A 13,017-nucleotide genomic window follows, 5' to 3' on the forward strand; every position below is an offset into this window, starting at 1 on the left:
CTTTAGCTACTAGAACTAACTGTGTGTAATGATGACAGTGCTGCACAGGCTACACATCTGAAAGCTAAAATCAAGCTCAAAACCAGGTCCTTGTCATCAATGAAAAAAAAAAAAAAAAAGTTTATTTCCAGCTCTCAGATTCCTTCAGCTGGTCAAGAAGCTGGGTATACAGTATGCCTGTCATCACCCTTCAGGCCTACATGTCCCCTTTCATCAGTAGTAGCTCAAGATATCAGTTTTCCAGTGTTCTCTACTTTCACTCAAGACAGTATGTAAGTGAAAATAAAAGGTACCCAGTCAGATTTAGAGGCCTATTATGACCTACTCCTCCATTTAATAAAGATGGTCTAAGCAAAATCTCTCTAAGCACCTGGCAAAATGTAATTCCAATAGCTGAAAATTAGTAAGAATAGACACTGTCCTCATAAGTCGAATTAATTCACATTATTAATTACTCTTTCAGTTTCTTCTAAAAAACAAATAAAACCACATTATAGTGTCATGATTTTCTTAGTCTACCTTGTCACTGTCTAAATAGACTTTGTATAAAGATGATCTGACATTTTATATTTTAATAATTAATTGAAAATCAACCCACTCTAACTTGCACAACAGTTTGCTCTTCCTCAGAGTAGTAATTGAGCATCACCTTGAATGCAGCCTGTGCAACAATGAATTCATGAGTGTTCTGTTAAAAAACCCTAATGCCCTCCAAGATTTATACTGGCCCAGGATTTTTCCTATCAATACAGACAAAATGGGGCCCTATCCAGTGACAGTGAACGCTGGCCCTATGCACTGTTTTTAATCAAAAAATAAAGCCTGAAATCTGCAGACAAAAATGTTTCCTCCTGCTCTCACGTAAACAAGTTCAACAGTTGCAAATGCAAATTGTGAAACAGCATTAAAAATACATGATTTGTTATTTAAATAATGAGACATATATCAGCACTGCACACCTGTTACATAACTGTGCTACAAACAACTTCTCCTCCCAAATGGTATTGAACAATTAAATGAACAATTACAGCAACAATCCTACTGGTTGCCTGCTTGGGAAAAACCCTTCCATCTGTCTTGTGAATTTCCTCCCATTCATTTAGCTCCACAGAAAATGGTGGGTGTGTAGGAATTTTCTGCACACCTTGATCTCTGTTTTTTGTGAAGTTCTCCTTCTGTGCTCATGCATTTACTGATTTAGATCACAGCAATTCCTATCCCCTTTGTAGCTACTGTTCAACAGCTACAGTGGGGCTTATTCCAGATCCAGGTGTATGACTTCTAATCACCTTGAATACCCTCACAATAAATAAATACTAGTAGCTGTCTTCCATGGACAAAAATAATAGTTTATATTATATTTCATTGTCAAAGACATTTCAGCTGGTAGTACACATGCATATCCTTCAATATAAAAGGTCATAATGCAAGAATAAAATGTATTGTATTTTTATATACTTCTACATGTGTATCTCATCAAAATTTTTTACTTAAGATTAGAGGATGTTCAACTATCTTTCCACAGAGTTGACAGAAGATACATTTTGTCCTAACTGAAGGGAAAAAAAATTGAATCAGTAATCCCCTAGAAAAACAAAAATTACTCAAGTCCTTCAGGCACTTAACTAGCCTGAGTGGTAACTGCAGCCCACTGTACAGTTTAATTTGGACTGTGCTGTATGTCTTGTATTCATCCCTCAGTACACAGCTCTGCAAAAATGAATCTTACTTTTCTCAGATGAAGCTAACTGGACCTCTGCCATGTGGCTGTGTCATTTTTACAGCCAGTCTGAAGTTGTTTTAGCACAGTGGTTTTGTTAAAGTGAGGAAGTCAAAGAGACAAAGTTCTGGACTGGTAACTCTTTGGAGGTTTTAGGATATCATCTTCTGGTTTGTTGTAAAAACTGATGGCTGTATTGTTAAAGGTGATAGGCTTATAGTTAAAGATCAGAGTTCCTATCCTATTTCCACTGGAGAAAATTTACTGTGAATATTTCAAAATTAAATAGCAGGGCTCCTATCTTCTAATCTTAAAAAAAAAAGAAAAAAGTTTAAATTTTACAGAGGCTGGAGATATTTTTCCTGGATAAAAACATTTAAGTGAATAGAGGAGAGAAATACTCCTTTTTTTTTTTTTAGCCATTGCATTCTTATATAATCAGATCACACTATCTCCTTTTGTACCAGCTTGTTCTCAATTTGCACAACATAATGAAACCAATGAAAATCATGTTCTGTTTGTGGCACTGTGAACTAGAAAGTCCAGTCAATTTCTCACTGATTAGTCATTTCAAAATACCAGCTCTCCTGAAGTTAATGAGTTACAATGTCAATCTCAAACAGATAAATGTTTGTGTAAGCAGAGCACATAGCCAGTTCTGGGCTGCTCCTCTACAGGTGAGATACTGTTCTGTTCTGTAACATCTAGGCACAGTATGTGTCCCCATATGACATTTTTCCACCTTGGCAGTCACTTTGCAGGGAGGAGCACATGGAACATATACTTACCCTCTCTCCTTTGGGACCTGCAGGGCCATGGGGACCAACTGGGCCATCTATGCCCTACAAAATAGAACAAAGAGGGTAAGAGAGAGGGCTTGTTCTTACACTGTCCTATACACCAGAACTAACATGGAATCAGTCTTTACTGGTCGAAAATTAGGACTTAATTGTGATGCAACCTATTTGGCTTTCAAAACTCCACCTATAATCTCTCCTGTTCCAAGGCAGAGAGCTCTATCGGCATTCGCTACATCCATGGAAGCAATCAGATCTACAAAGATCTTAAACTGATTGGAAGAAGATGGAAGGGTAAAAAAAAAAGATTTTAAATTATTGTTTTATTTTTTAAATTGATTATTCTTTAAATTGAAATGTCCACCTGTAAGATGGACTTACCTATTGCTGGGATCAGTGAGAATCTTACTTCCAAGATGTAACTCTTTCATTGCATAGATTTCTTTATCATTCAAGAAAGCAAAAGATTTAACACCTCTGATGTGTAAAATAGCAATGTATGTAGATGAACCCCAGCACATCTGCATCTCCTTCACTGATTCCATATTAGCACTGAACACCTCTGTTCTCCTGTAAGCTAAATCCCTAACCTTACTCAGGAAGCCTAGCAACCCAACCAAGCCAGTTGTCCAACCAAAAACCAAGACTAAGCTGCCTTTTTAAGGTTCAGAGCTCCTTCTGCAGAGAATTACATTCTCTTTCCCACACACACTGCCCTAAGAACCTGCCTGAAGCCCCCTCTTACGCAGCAGGAAAAATGCCTGCAGCATTTGGCCTTCCTTCCTGTGTGCAGCGAGGAGCTTGGCTGGCAGAGCCCTGGGAAGCACAGGGACTGGGTCACAAAGGGGGACACAGAAAGACAAGGGACTCACCCGGGCTCCTGGCTTCCCGTCTAAGCCAGATGCTCCCTGTGTGGTGAGGTGGAAGCATGGATGATGGGCACGACACGAATGACAAGAACGGGAGATTAGTAAGCGGTGCTGATGAATAAACACAATTCAAACGTACAGTACACGCTGTGACAGGGTTCTGGAGTGGGTACCACATCACTACAGCATGTTAGTTAAAAATCCACATGAAACACCAAGAGCCTGATCCTGTTCTCATTTCAGTGTAACATCACTGACCCACCCCTGCCCTCACATGAAGCATATTAGAGCAGAATATTGTCAGGCTGTAGGAGCGCTACAAACACCAGATGTTAGGGTGTTTTTGAGCCTGAACACACAAATATTTACTTTGTCATTTACTCGCATGCTTTCTGATTTGTAAATAGCGACAATACTGAATAGTATACACAAAGGAAGAAAAATGTGTGCTAACTGCGATAGGAAATATTTAAGTGCAAGAATACTGCATTATGCGGCCAACAAAATCTGGATCCTGACCACAATGGGCTCATTCATTTCCAAGAGCCCGGGAGACAATCGCGTTTCCTGTTTTCCCGCTGTGCTCGCAGGCACGGGCTGCGGCGGGCGATGAGCCTGAGCATCCCTGGGGCCGGGGGGACCCCTCGTGGGCTCCGGGCGAATAACAGAGCAGCGCCCGGGGACGCGCGGCACTCTCGGGACACCGGGAATCATCTGGGGAACACCTCCCTCCTAAAAAAGATAACCCAAGCAACCCCCAACCAAACCCAACTAAAAGCTCCAGCCAACTCAAAAAAAGGAGCCGGTTTCTGGAACATCAAGCACTTGGACTTTGCTCCTGGAAATGACATTTAGAAGTAGCAAGCAGGAGCAAGACAAGATCTGTGTAAATTTGGAAAACCTAGTAGCATATTTTGTTCTGGAGTCTCTTCTATCTTGTAGCAATTTTCAGAGCATCTGCTCAGGCCTCTAAAGCTCACTCTCTACAGAGATGTAACAGTCAATGTGAAAATGAGCTTTATTTTTCTCAAAATAAATTAAAATGCTCAGTGATGCTGACCTTGTCTACAGGCCCTGCACATAATTCTTGAAAATATTAATCAGAGGGGTTTGTGCTCCTTCGGGTCAGCTAAGTCTTTTTTTCTCCATTTTACTGTTAAAAATGTTATCACTGGGAGCAATCCTCATACAATAACAACAGCAAAGAGGAAAAATTATCTCTTTTTCTGAGAAAAAAATAAAGCTGCCTTTTCAGCATGCTTTCAAACACATCAAGTATTTTCTGTTTTATCAGCCTAAATTTTAAGAACTCTGATGTCTCCATATTTTTAAGGTTCTTCACTTGTAAGACAAAATTCATGTCAAACACTCAGAATGGGAATTTTCTAAAGAACAAGGCAAAAATAAGAATCCAGGGGGAAAAAACTCCTAAAAACACAACTAAACTCCCAAAACCAATTTTTAACTTTCCTCAATTACACCTCACAATTTGAACTGCAGAATGTAGTAAGAGGAAGAATAACTGAGGAGATGGGGGAAAGAAAAGACTCCTTTTGTAATGGAAACACCATACAACACTTGAATTACAAGAGCATGACTAACGCAAGGGGGGTGATGACATCCTTGGGACACTGAACACTCTCAACTGACACACAACAGCAACAACAGCAACAAAAAATAAACCAAAACCTGACAGCACTGGGTTTTACAGGATGTTACTTGGGATGACAGCACAGATTTGGGACAAAACAAAACAAGACTGATGCTCTGCTCCAACACAGTATATTCTGTGTATGCCATTGAGTAAATCAGAGTTGTTCATGAGGAGTAGAAAGAGATGTTTGTGATTTGCACTGAAATTGAATAGTTGGGGTTTTTTACTTACTGGAAGACCAAGGGGCCCTCTGTCACCCTTTTGACCTGGTTCACCCTTCAATCCTTTAAGACCATTTAACCCTGGTTCACCCTAAACGTAAAAGTATAAATGCCAAAGTTTTGGTGCTATAATGGGTGTTTAAGCTGGGATAGAAGAAGCCAGTCTCAGAAGTAGCTGCAAATTCCAGTTTGAAACAAATTCAACCTTCTCAGCTTACTGGTAATTTACATACTGATTTAATAGTGGGCAAAAGTATTGGGGAGGTGTTTGCTCGAGATTTAAATTCTGTGTAAAAAAAACTACAGGAAACTTACGGGTAACAGTTTTTTTTAATATTTTCGTAATAATTATCACTACAGTTAGATGGTTTGAATTAAGCATGAGTTTCAGGGGGTTTTGGAAATTCTTCAAATCCCATAAACCACCCTATGCAGATAATTCAAACTGAAAGAAAACATTCATAAAAGTAAGCCTCAAAACTGAAAGTTTCTACAGTGGGATCTCCCAAAAAGTACATTTGGAAGGAAGCAATACTTTTCCTTACAGTAAACTGGAATTTGCAGCAAAATCTTACATAAGGATATTTTAAACCTTTAAGCATACATAATAAACAGTAACAAGTTAAAAGAAACAGCACAGGTTACACAATGCCAAGCTGTTTGGGAGGTCCACAGTTTCTGTGTTCATACAGAGAAATTTTAACAATGTAAGAAATGGCACTTGTTGTGATTATTAAATTATGCACAGGCTATTACACTAAACATCACTAAGATGATAACAATGGACTCAGAGTTGCCAATAAATCATGCTCTCAAAATGAAAAACTGCATCAGCATGAGGGCTGCTCAGTCAAAGAGAGTACTGACCACACCTGCCTCTTTTGGGAAACAGAAATACATGGGTATTTCATCCAGGCTTCTCCCCACGGCCTCATTGCTAGATTTCCCTTTGATGTATTATGTTACCTTATATTATATTCATATTTAAAAAAAAAAATCTCAGTACAACCCAGTCTGCTCCTTTAAGTAACTCCAGACATCATCTGCCTGCTTTGCACCCAAAGCAGCCATTTCTTCATTCTTATTCTATTTGACTCGATGTGACTTTCAGAGCAGTAGCACTGGAAAGGCTGAAGTTTTGGAAACAGACCTGAGAAATCCCACAAAAGCCTGAGTCTCAGGCCAAAAGCCTGAGGTAAAGCAGGGCTGGTGCTAAAATGGAACATACTTGATTTCAAAAAATGATTTATGACTTAGGTTTCTTGAGCCAAGGTAACACAGTCTCCTAAGGGGTCAACCTGTGATTTTTCTGTCTTGTAGCTTTAAAAGCTCAAAATAAACCCCCAAAACTAAACAAAACACTCTTTCCTCCTCTTCCTTACTTTTTGAGAAAGGTGTGATTAGAGACCCATAGTGATTTAAATGATCATGCCTGGCAAGAACACTGGCCTTAATAAGTACCGTGTCATGCTGAATTTTAGCTTACTGGTGACTACTGAATTAAAGCACAAATTAAAATATTCCAACTCTGCCAAAATGTACTTCCGTTCTCCTGAGCTGTTCTGATGGGCCAAGAGAGTCCCTAAAGAATATCTGTGCTGTGGAAATTGTTCAAAATGTACTGCAGACCTGTCTGACCATGAATCCAGTGTGGAAAACACAAAAATGCACACATCAGTTTGTGATGGCGAACCAGAGTAACATGTGAAGGAACTGGTTAGCAAAATCCCTGTCACCTAACAAAGGCCATGGAGACTGGAAGAAGCAGGAGATACAAGAGAGCATAAATGAAGTCGAGTTTATCTGACTTCACTTCCCGAGCCTGTAACATGCTTCTCTAGTCCAAAGTAATCCAAGGGCAATGGTAGCTTGCCCATAAACAAGAAGCTAAATAATTCAGTGCCAGATTCCTCATGTTCATTAAAAAAATGGACTCAGCTGATGCTGAGGAGAAATACTACTCAGAAACAATCACAATTAAAAAAGCTTTTAAGCTGCTAATATTAAAATCTGCTTTAAGGTTTAAGAATATCAGAATCGTTTATTAAATGAGGTATGACAAAATATAGCTCCATGCATTCAAGAGCAAAGCATGACACTTTGCAGACATAAAAAGCTTGTCTACTCAAAACAGCTATTAACTTACCTTTGGGCCAGGCAGTCCATGAGGTCCCTGAAAATAAAAGTAACATTTTTCATTACAAAAATACACCACAATTTTTTTGACTTTTTGCTTTGTAGGGATACAAATTACCCCTGTATTTCTTTACTCTCAAAAGAAAGGCAGCTGTCAATAAAACAACAGTAAACACCTGATTCTGAGGTGGAACCAGACCACTAGCATGTGAACAATTACAGAAATGTGCAATTTGTTTCTCCACCTCCTAAGAATTTTAAGACATGCAAAAAAGATTTCCAAATTAGGCCCACTCTTCAATGGTCCCATATTCTGACAACACTTTTAGTAAGCAGGCAATAAAGTGGCAAGAAGGCACAGACCATTTCTAGCCCCTCTATTCCTCCCAAGCTTACCATGGGGCCTGGAGGACCATGTGGCCCTGGTGGTCCAGGTGGTCCTATCATCTACAGATAAAAAACAATGGTATTAAATCATGCAGAGCAAAGAACTCCCACAAAAATACCAGAAGTCAGGCTGACCCTTGTTGGCAAGCACGTACAAAAATAGCTATGCAACAGTGAACGCTGACAGCGCATCTAGACAGGGCTTTAGGAATGGGAATTATTTTGATTTGAAAGACAGGGTACCCAAAGTGCAGATCTGCCTGTGCCATATGGCAATGTGTCTGCCTCCAGATTCTTATTCCTAGGGTCTATGATACACTTTAAGACACTATGGGGGAAAAATAATAAATCCCTGTAAAATAAACAATACTGAAATGGGATACTTGAACTGTTAATATTTCATGGTATGTGCTCTGTAGTTCTCCCTTGTACTACTTATTCTACAGAGCTAGAAGGTGATGATGTGTTATTTTATTCCCCCTCAACACTGATGACTGGAAAAGATACTAAATTCAAGCTGGGCTTTGGAGTAATTTCAAAATTGCCCTTTGTCTCTCCTTTTATTTCTTTTAGCCCACTTGCACCAAAAATTCTCTGAGGTCATTAAAACAGGTAATCTGATTGCTCAGCATTTAGTACAAGCATTTTCTGCACTGGTTTTCCATGTTCTTAACAAATGCATGGAAAGAATTTCATGATGATATATCCAGCTTAATATCCCCTCTCTTCCTGGATTTACTCCCAATGGGCTGCTGCCATAACCTGCAGAGTGGCAGCAGGGGTGCTAATTCAGGTCTCCAGACTCATGCACTGCTGTAGCAGCTGTTGGTGGCAGCAAGAGCAGACACAAGAAGCCCTTTGAAACGTAAGACAGACCCCACCAGCTGTGAAATCTCCTGAAAACTCTAAGTCTTCCTTCAAGTGAAAGTAAGCAGAACAGGATGAATGAATTAGTGAATTAATTTTTAACAAACTAATCTTCTCCTCATAGTAAGAAAGTCACAGATGTGGGGTGCCTCCTGTGTCCTGTGATGGCACAGGGCAGCCTCTTTGACTTTTCAGAGCTTTGGCTTCTGTCACTAACCTCTGCTCTGAGGTCTCCCGTCTTACTGTGCTCTGATAATGAAAGTCACCCACACCATATAGGCACTATGTAGCAGTTTGTTTGGGGTTTTGGGGTTTGTTTGGTTTTGTTTGTTTGTTTCTTTTTAATGCCTTGATAATGCTTTGAAAAAAAAATCAGGAGAATGTCTGGTCTCATACAACTAGCTCACTACCCTGGGGCACATATCTGAAGTCAGTCTAGTCTGGTTCTCACTGGACTGTCTGAGATTCCCAGAGTATAAGGTGTTGAGAGAGAGATTATGGTTTGTTTGGGTTTTTCCTTTCTTCCTCTTTTATCTTTTGATTCATTACAGAGCCAGAAGGCTTTGACTGAAGTGAGCAGGACTTGCTCATAGTCACAGAACAGAGCAGAACAGGAATTACATATTTAAAATTTCTTAAACTGTATTTAGCTCTATTACCAGAAGTCTGTTTATTCTCAGGAAAGATCAGTCATTAATATCAAGTATTGCTCAGAATCAGAAGCTGGGGAACCACTGCTGGACTCCTGTGTTCATTGCAATGCCACACTAAGACTTACTGAAGGACCTTGGGCACCAGGCAAACCAACGTCTCCTTTTTCGCCTTTCATGCCATTGGCTCCCTAAAAATCATTACAAAACAGCATTTATAAACAGCTTTAATCTTACTAGCAACCAATCTGGAAATGATAATATTTATTGGCAAATAATTACAATTTAAAAAAAGAATAACACGGCACACATATAAAGGAAATCCTTTCAAAAAATTCCAGCAGTACTTGAAAAATAATTTTTAACCAATATAAACATATGATTTTATATTGATACCTATCAATTGTGGCATGATAGTTATGACAATTCTTTAAACTGGCAGTCCATTCATGATATTGTACTATGGATACAATTTTGAAATTGTTTATATTTTTTCTGAGAAATTTTATGTGTATGTATATAAATCTATACATATATATATACACACACACACAAAATAGGAAGACTGCATCCCGTAAATATTCATGCATTTTTTCTCCCTCTTCAATCCAAGTCACCTGAAATTTTCATCCAAAACACAGCTCCTTTCTCCTTGCCCAAGTTGTCCTATATATTACAAGAGAAGTACAATTTTGGTCAGCCTGCCAACTAATCTCTTTCTTCCCAACATAGTATTTTTTTTTCACTGTAAGTGGAATGAAAAGTTCTGACAATCTTACACCTTCTGCTAGATTTGCTGCGAAACAATCTCAGAGTTTTCTCCCCAGTGCTTTCTGTTGCATTTGCAATTTATCAGCACTGTTGGAAATTCCTAGTAATGGAAGAGAGAAAAAAAAGGATATTTTTTGCTATAATTAATTAATTAATTAACTTTTCATACTCACTGGTAGGCCAGGCAGTCCAATTCCTCCCTTTTCTCCAGGCATTCCAGGATCACCTGTGTCTCCTTTTGAGCCCTTAGGACCCTAAAATATGGACTTATTCAGCAAGTCATGTAAAACACTAGAGACATCACCAGAATTCTAGCTTTGATCCTGACAAGCACAAGTCATGTGCATGCTATAACTTTGCTAGTAAAATGCAGAAATGCAGACACTATTAGACCACAAAGTATGCAGCAGCACTATAATGATCTTTATTAATTATTATAACCATAATACTTAGATTATGAAAACTAAGTTACAACTTGGAACCATGGAAATAATCTCTTAAAACAACCTATGGTTGCCCACATGTTCTTCACTATATGCTTTAAACAAAATGTACCTGCTCTCCATCAACTCCTGGAGCTCCTGGGGATCCTGGTTCACCCTGCAAGAGATAAGAAAGAACTGGATTATCCCAACTGCCCCAGATACTAGAGCAAAGAGCCAGAGAAAGTCCCATAATTAACAACAACAAAGCTAGAGAATATTCTGTCAAAAGCATATGTTTATTATCTATATTAAATAAGCAGCCCACCTGATTATGACATTACACAAACTTTGGGTTGTATAAAGGCCAGACAAGTGCATTAAAAAAAAAGGAAAAAGAAGACAAAATCCCAGGGGTGAAAGGACCCTAATCCAGTGGAAACTTTGCCTGCTACAAGAATAAATACAGAATCATGCCTCCTGATTTATGTAAGGTAGAGAAAGACTTCATGGTTTTTTCCCCATTATAAATCACCCACTGAAGGAGTTCATATTCACCACATTGTCTTATGACCAGTTCCTGGGTACCATTCTCTAAGGGAGCAAGTTATGGGGATGGACGGAGTTGATGACATTAGAGATTAGCTCCTGTGATGTTGAATTCTGCTTTACATTGTAAATTTTGAATGAGAACGCTCACCTATAGAAAGGAACACAACCTCTTCCACACTCCAATTTCTGTTTTACTACATACTCCATGTTGCAGAATTGCTGGGTAGATGATAATGCAAAAAGCAATTTCTGCACACTTAACTGTATACTCTATTATCAATTTTTGCACAGAATGAACCTTGTTTCTCACAATTTCTCAAAACAATGTACATGTGTATTGTGATGTATTTCCATATGAAATACTGGATAAAGTCTATAATTGACATGTCTAATGTTGTTATTGAAAATGCACACATTTGCTCTTGGAATAGTGTAGAGACACTGGGAGAAGATGCAGTATTTAAGAAATAGGAGAAACATATCAACTAGTTTAAAAGCATTTAGGGAGAGTCCACTAATTTCAACACTTCTTTTCTGAGTATAGGCAAATTATTATTTAAATTTTATAGAAGAGTGCAGCATATGGTACTCATTGTCTATGTGTGGGCTGCTCACTAACCCTTCTGTACTACTTTTAAGCACCAGCCAGGTGGAATTGGCAGGCTTGGGTTTCCAGCCAGGCTCCTGCCCACGTGTGTACGCTGTAATTTTTACTGACATTAGACAATGCTACACTTATTTGGGTGGGAGCCCCTGTGATAGAAAAGCTGCATTCACATGCACTGACATGGTGGCCAGTGGTCTTGTACACAGTTTTGCCCACCTCACTCCCAACTCAGCCAGAAGTGAGGCATGGGAGCCACTGTCTGGTTGCATGGCTGTTTTGCAAAGTCCTCAGGAGCAACCGTGGTGCCGATCCCTGAGTGAGATGCTTCTGCACTCTTTCAGTACTAATTAATTTTGCTGGTCCTTAGTTAAGCACCTCTGTGTGGCAACTAAACAAGGCACCTATTCTGGAAAGCTGCATCTCAAGAACCTGGGATATAATGTTGGAAACATGCCATACTTGTTAGATTAACAGTTAAACAACTGTGCTGGAAAGCTCCTGTACATACATACCTGTACACATACATCATTTAAAAAACCCAGAAAATACTCCACCCTTCAGATACAATGAGTAAAGTAAGGAAGATCACCTTTGACCCTTGAAGCCCTTGGGGTCCTGGTGGTCCTGGTGGTCCCTAAACAGAAAGACACAAACCTCTCAGCTTTTAAATAAACTCGTGAAGAACTTGTCATGTAAGCACTGGGTGAATGTTAATACAGCTACTGTAACAAAATGGGTTAGAATTTTAACACAAGGGGAACCAAGACTAGTTATGGACAAGTTGTTAACCTATGACAGATCTAAACAACCACAACACTACCACAAAAAAACAGTGTTAAAATAACAGTAAAACTCATATTTTATAATAAAGTCCTCTGCTCCTATTGATGAAATGGCACTGCTTCCCCTAATGGAAGGGAGACCAAAACCCAGTCATATTTGCCACACCTCACTGCCTGATCCAAAACAATCTGAGACCAAGAGAAATCTCCAATCAGTTGTAAAGAGGATTCTGCTGAAAGATGCTAAGTGCATCTGGGGACACTCAGCGCTTTGTAAAATTGCCATGGAATAAGCTGTAACCATTTCTTTCATTTCTACCTCAGGCTCTGGACACAGTGTCATGTATCAAACACTGGTCTGGATGGTGCATAGTGGGGATGATTTAAAAAAAAAACCTACAACAACATTTAAAACTTCCCTGCATTAATACAAAGAAAGGGCATGTCCAGAAAGGAAAATACAACTAACAGCAATCTTGCAGAGAAGAACTTGAAACAAAAAAGAATGTGCTTTCCCAGTCTTGCACTTAAATGAACTGAAGTTCTGCCATTAATTCAGAAGGAGCAGAATTGGTTCCATTG

The 13,017-nt window shown here is 39.1% G+C and overlaps 1 protein-coding gene across 1 annotated transcript in view; it reads right to left on the reverse strand.

Moving 5' to 3' along the window:
• Positions 1-13,017, reverse strand: part of COL25A1 (collagen type XXV alpha 1 chain) — a 298,151-nt gene that overhangs the window by 18,605 nt on the left and 266,529 nt on the right. The window contains exons 23-31 of the mRNA XM_059844248.1: positions 12,243-12,287; positions 10,628-10,672; positions 10,246-10,326; positions 9,430-9,492; positions 7,794-7,844; positions 7,408-7,434; positions 5,272-5,352; positions 3,390-3,425; positions 2,509-2,562 (exon numbers count right to left, since the gene is read on the reverse strand). Coding sequence (XP_059700231.1) covers positions 2,509-2,562; positions 3,390-3,425; positions 5,272-5,352; positions 7,408-7,434; positions 7,794-7,844; positions 9,430-9,492; positions 10,246-10,326; positions 10,628-10,672; positions 12,243-12,287 — 483 coding nt within the window. The remainder of the gene's footprint in view (positions 1-2,508; positions 2,563-3,389; positions 3,426-5,271; positions 5,353-7,407; positions 7,435-7,793; positions 7,845-9,429; positions 9,493-10,245; positions 10,327-10,627; positions 10,673-12,242; positions 12,288-13,017) is intronic.

The sequence above is a fragment of the Haemorhous mexicanus genome, chromosome 4, assembly GCF_027477595.1.
Source record: "Haemorhous mexicanus isolate bHaeMex1 chromosome 4, bHaeMex1.pri, whole genome shotgun sequence".
Lineage (NCBI taxonomy): Eukaryota > Metazoa > Chordata > Aves > Passeriformes > Fringillidae > Haemorhous > Haemorhous mexicanus.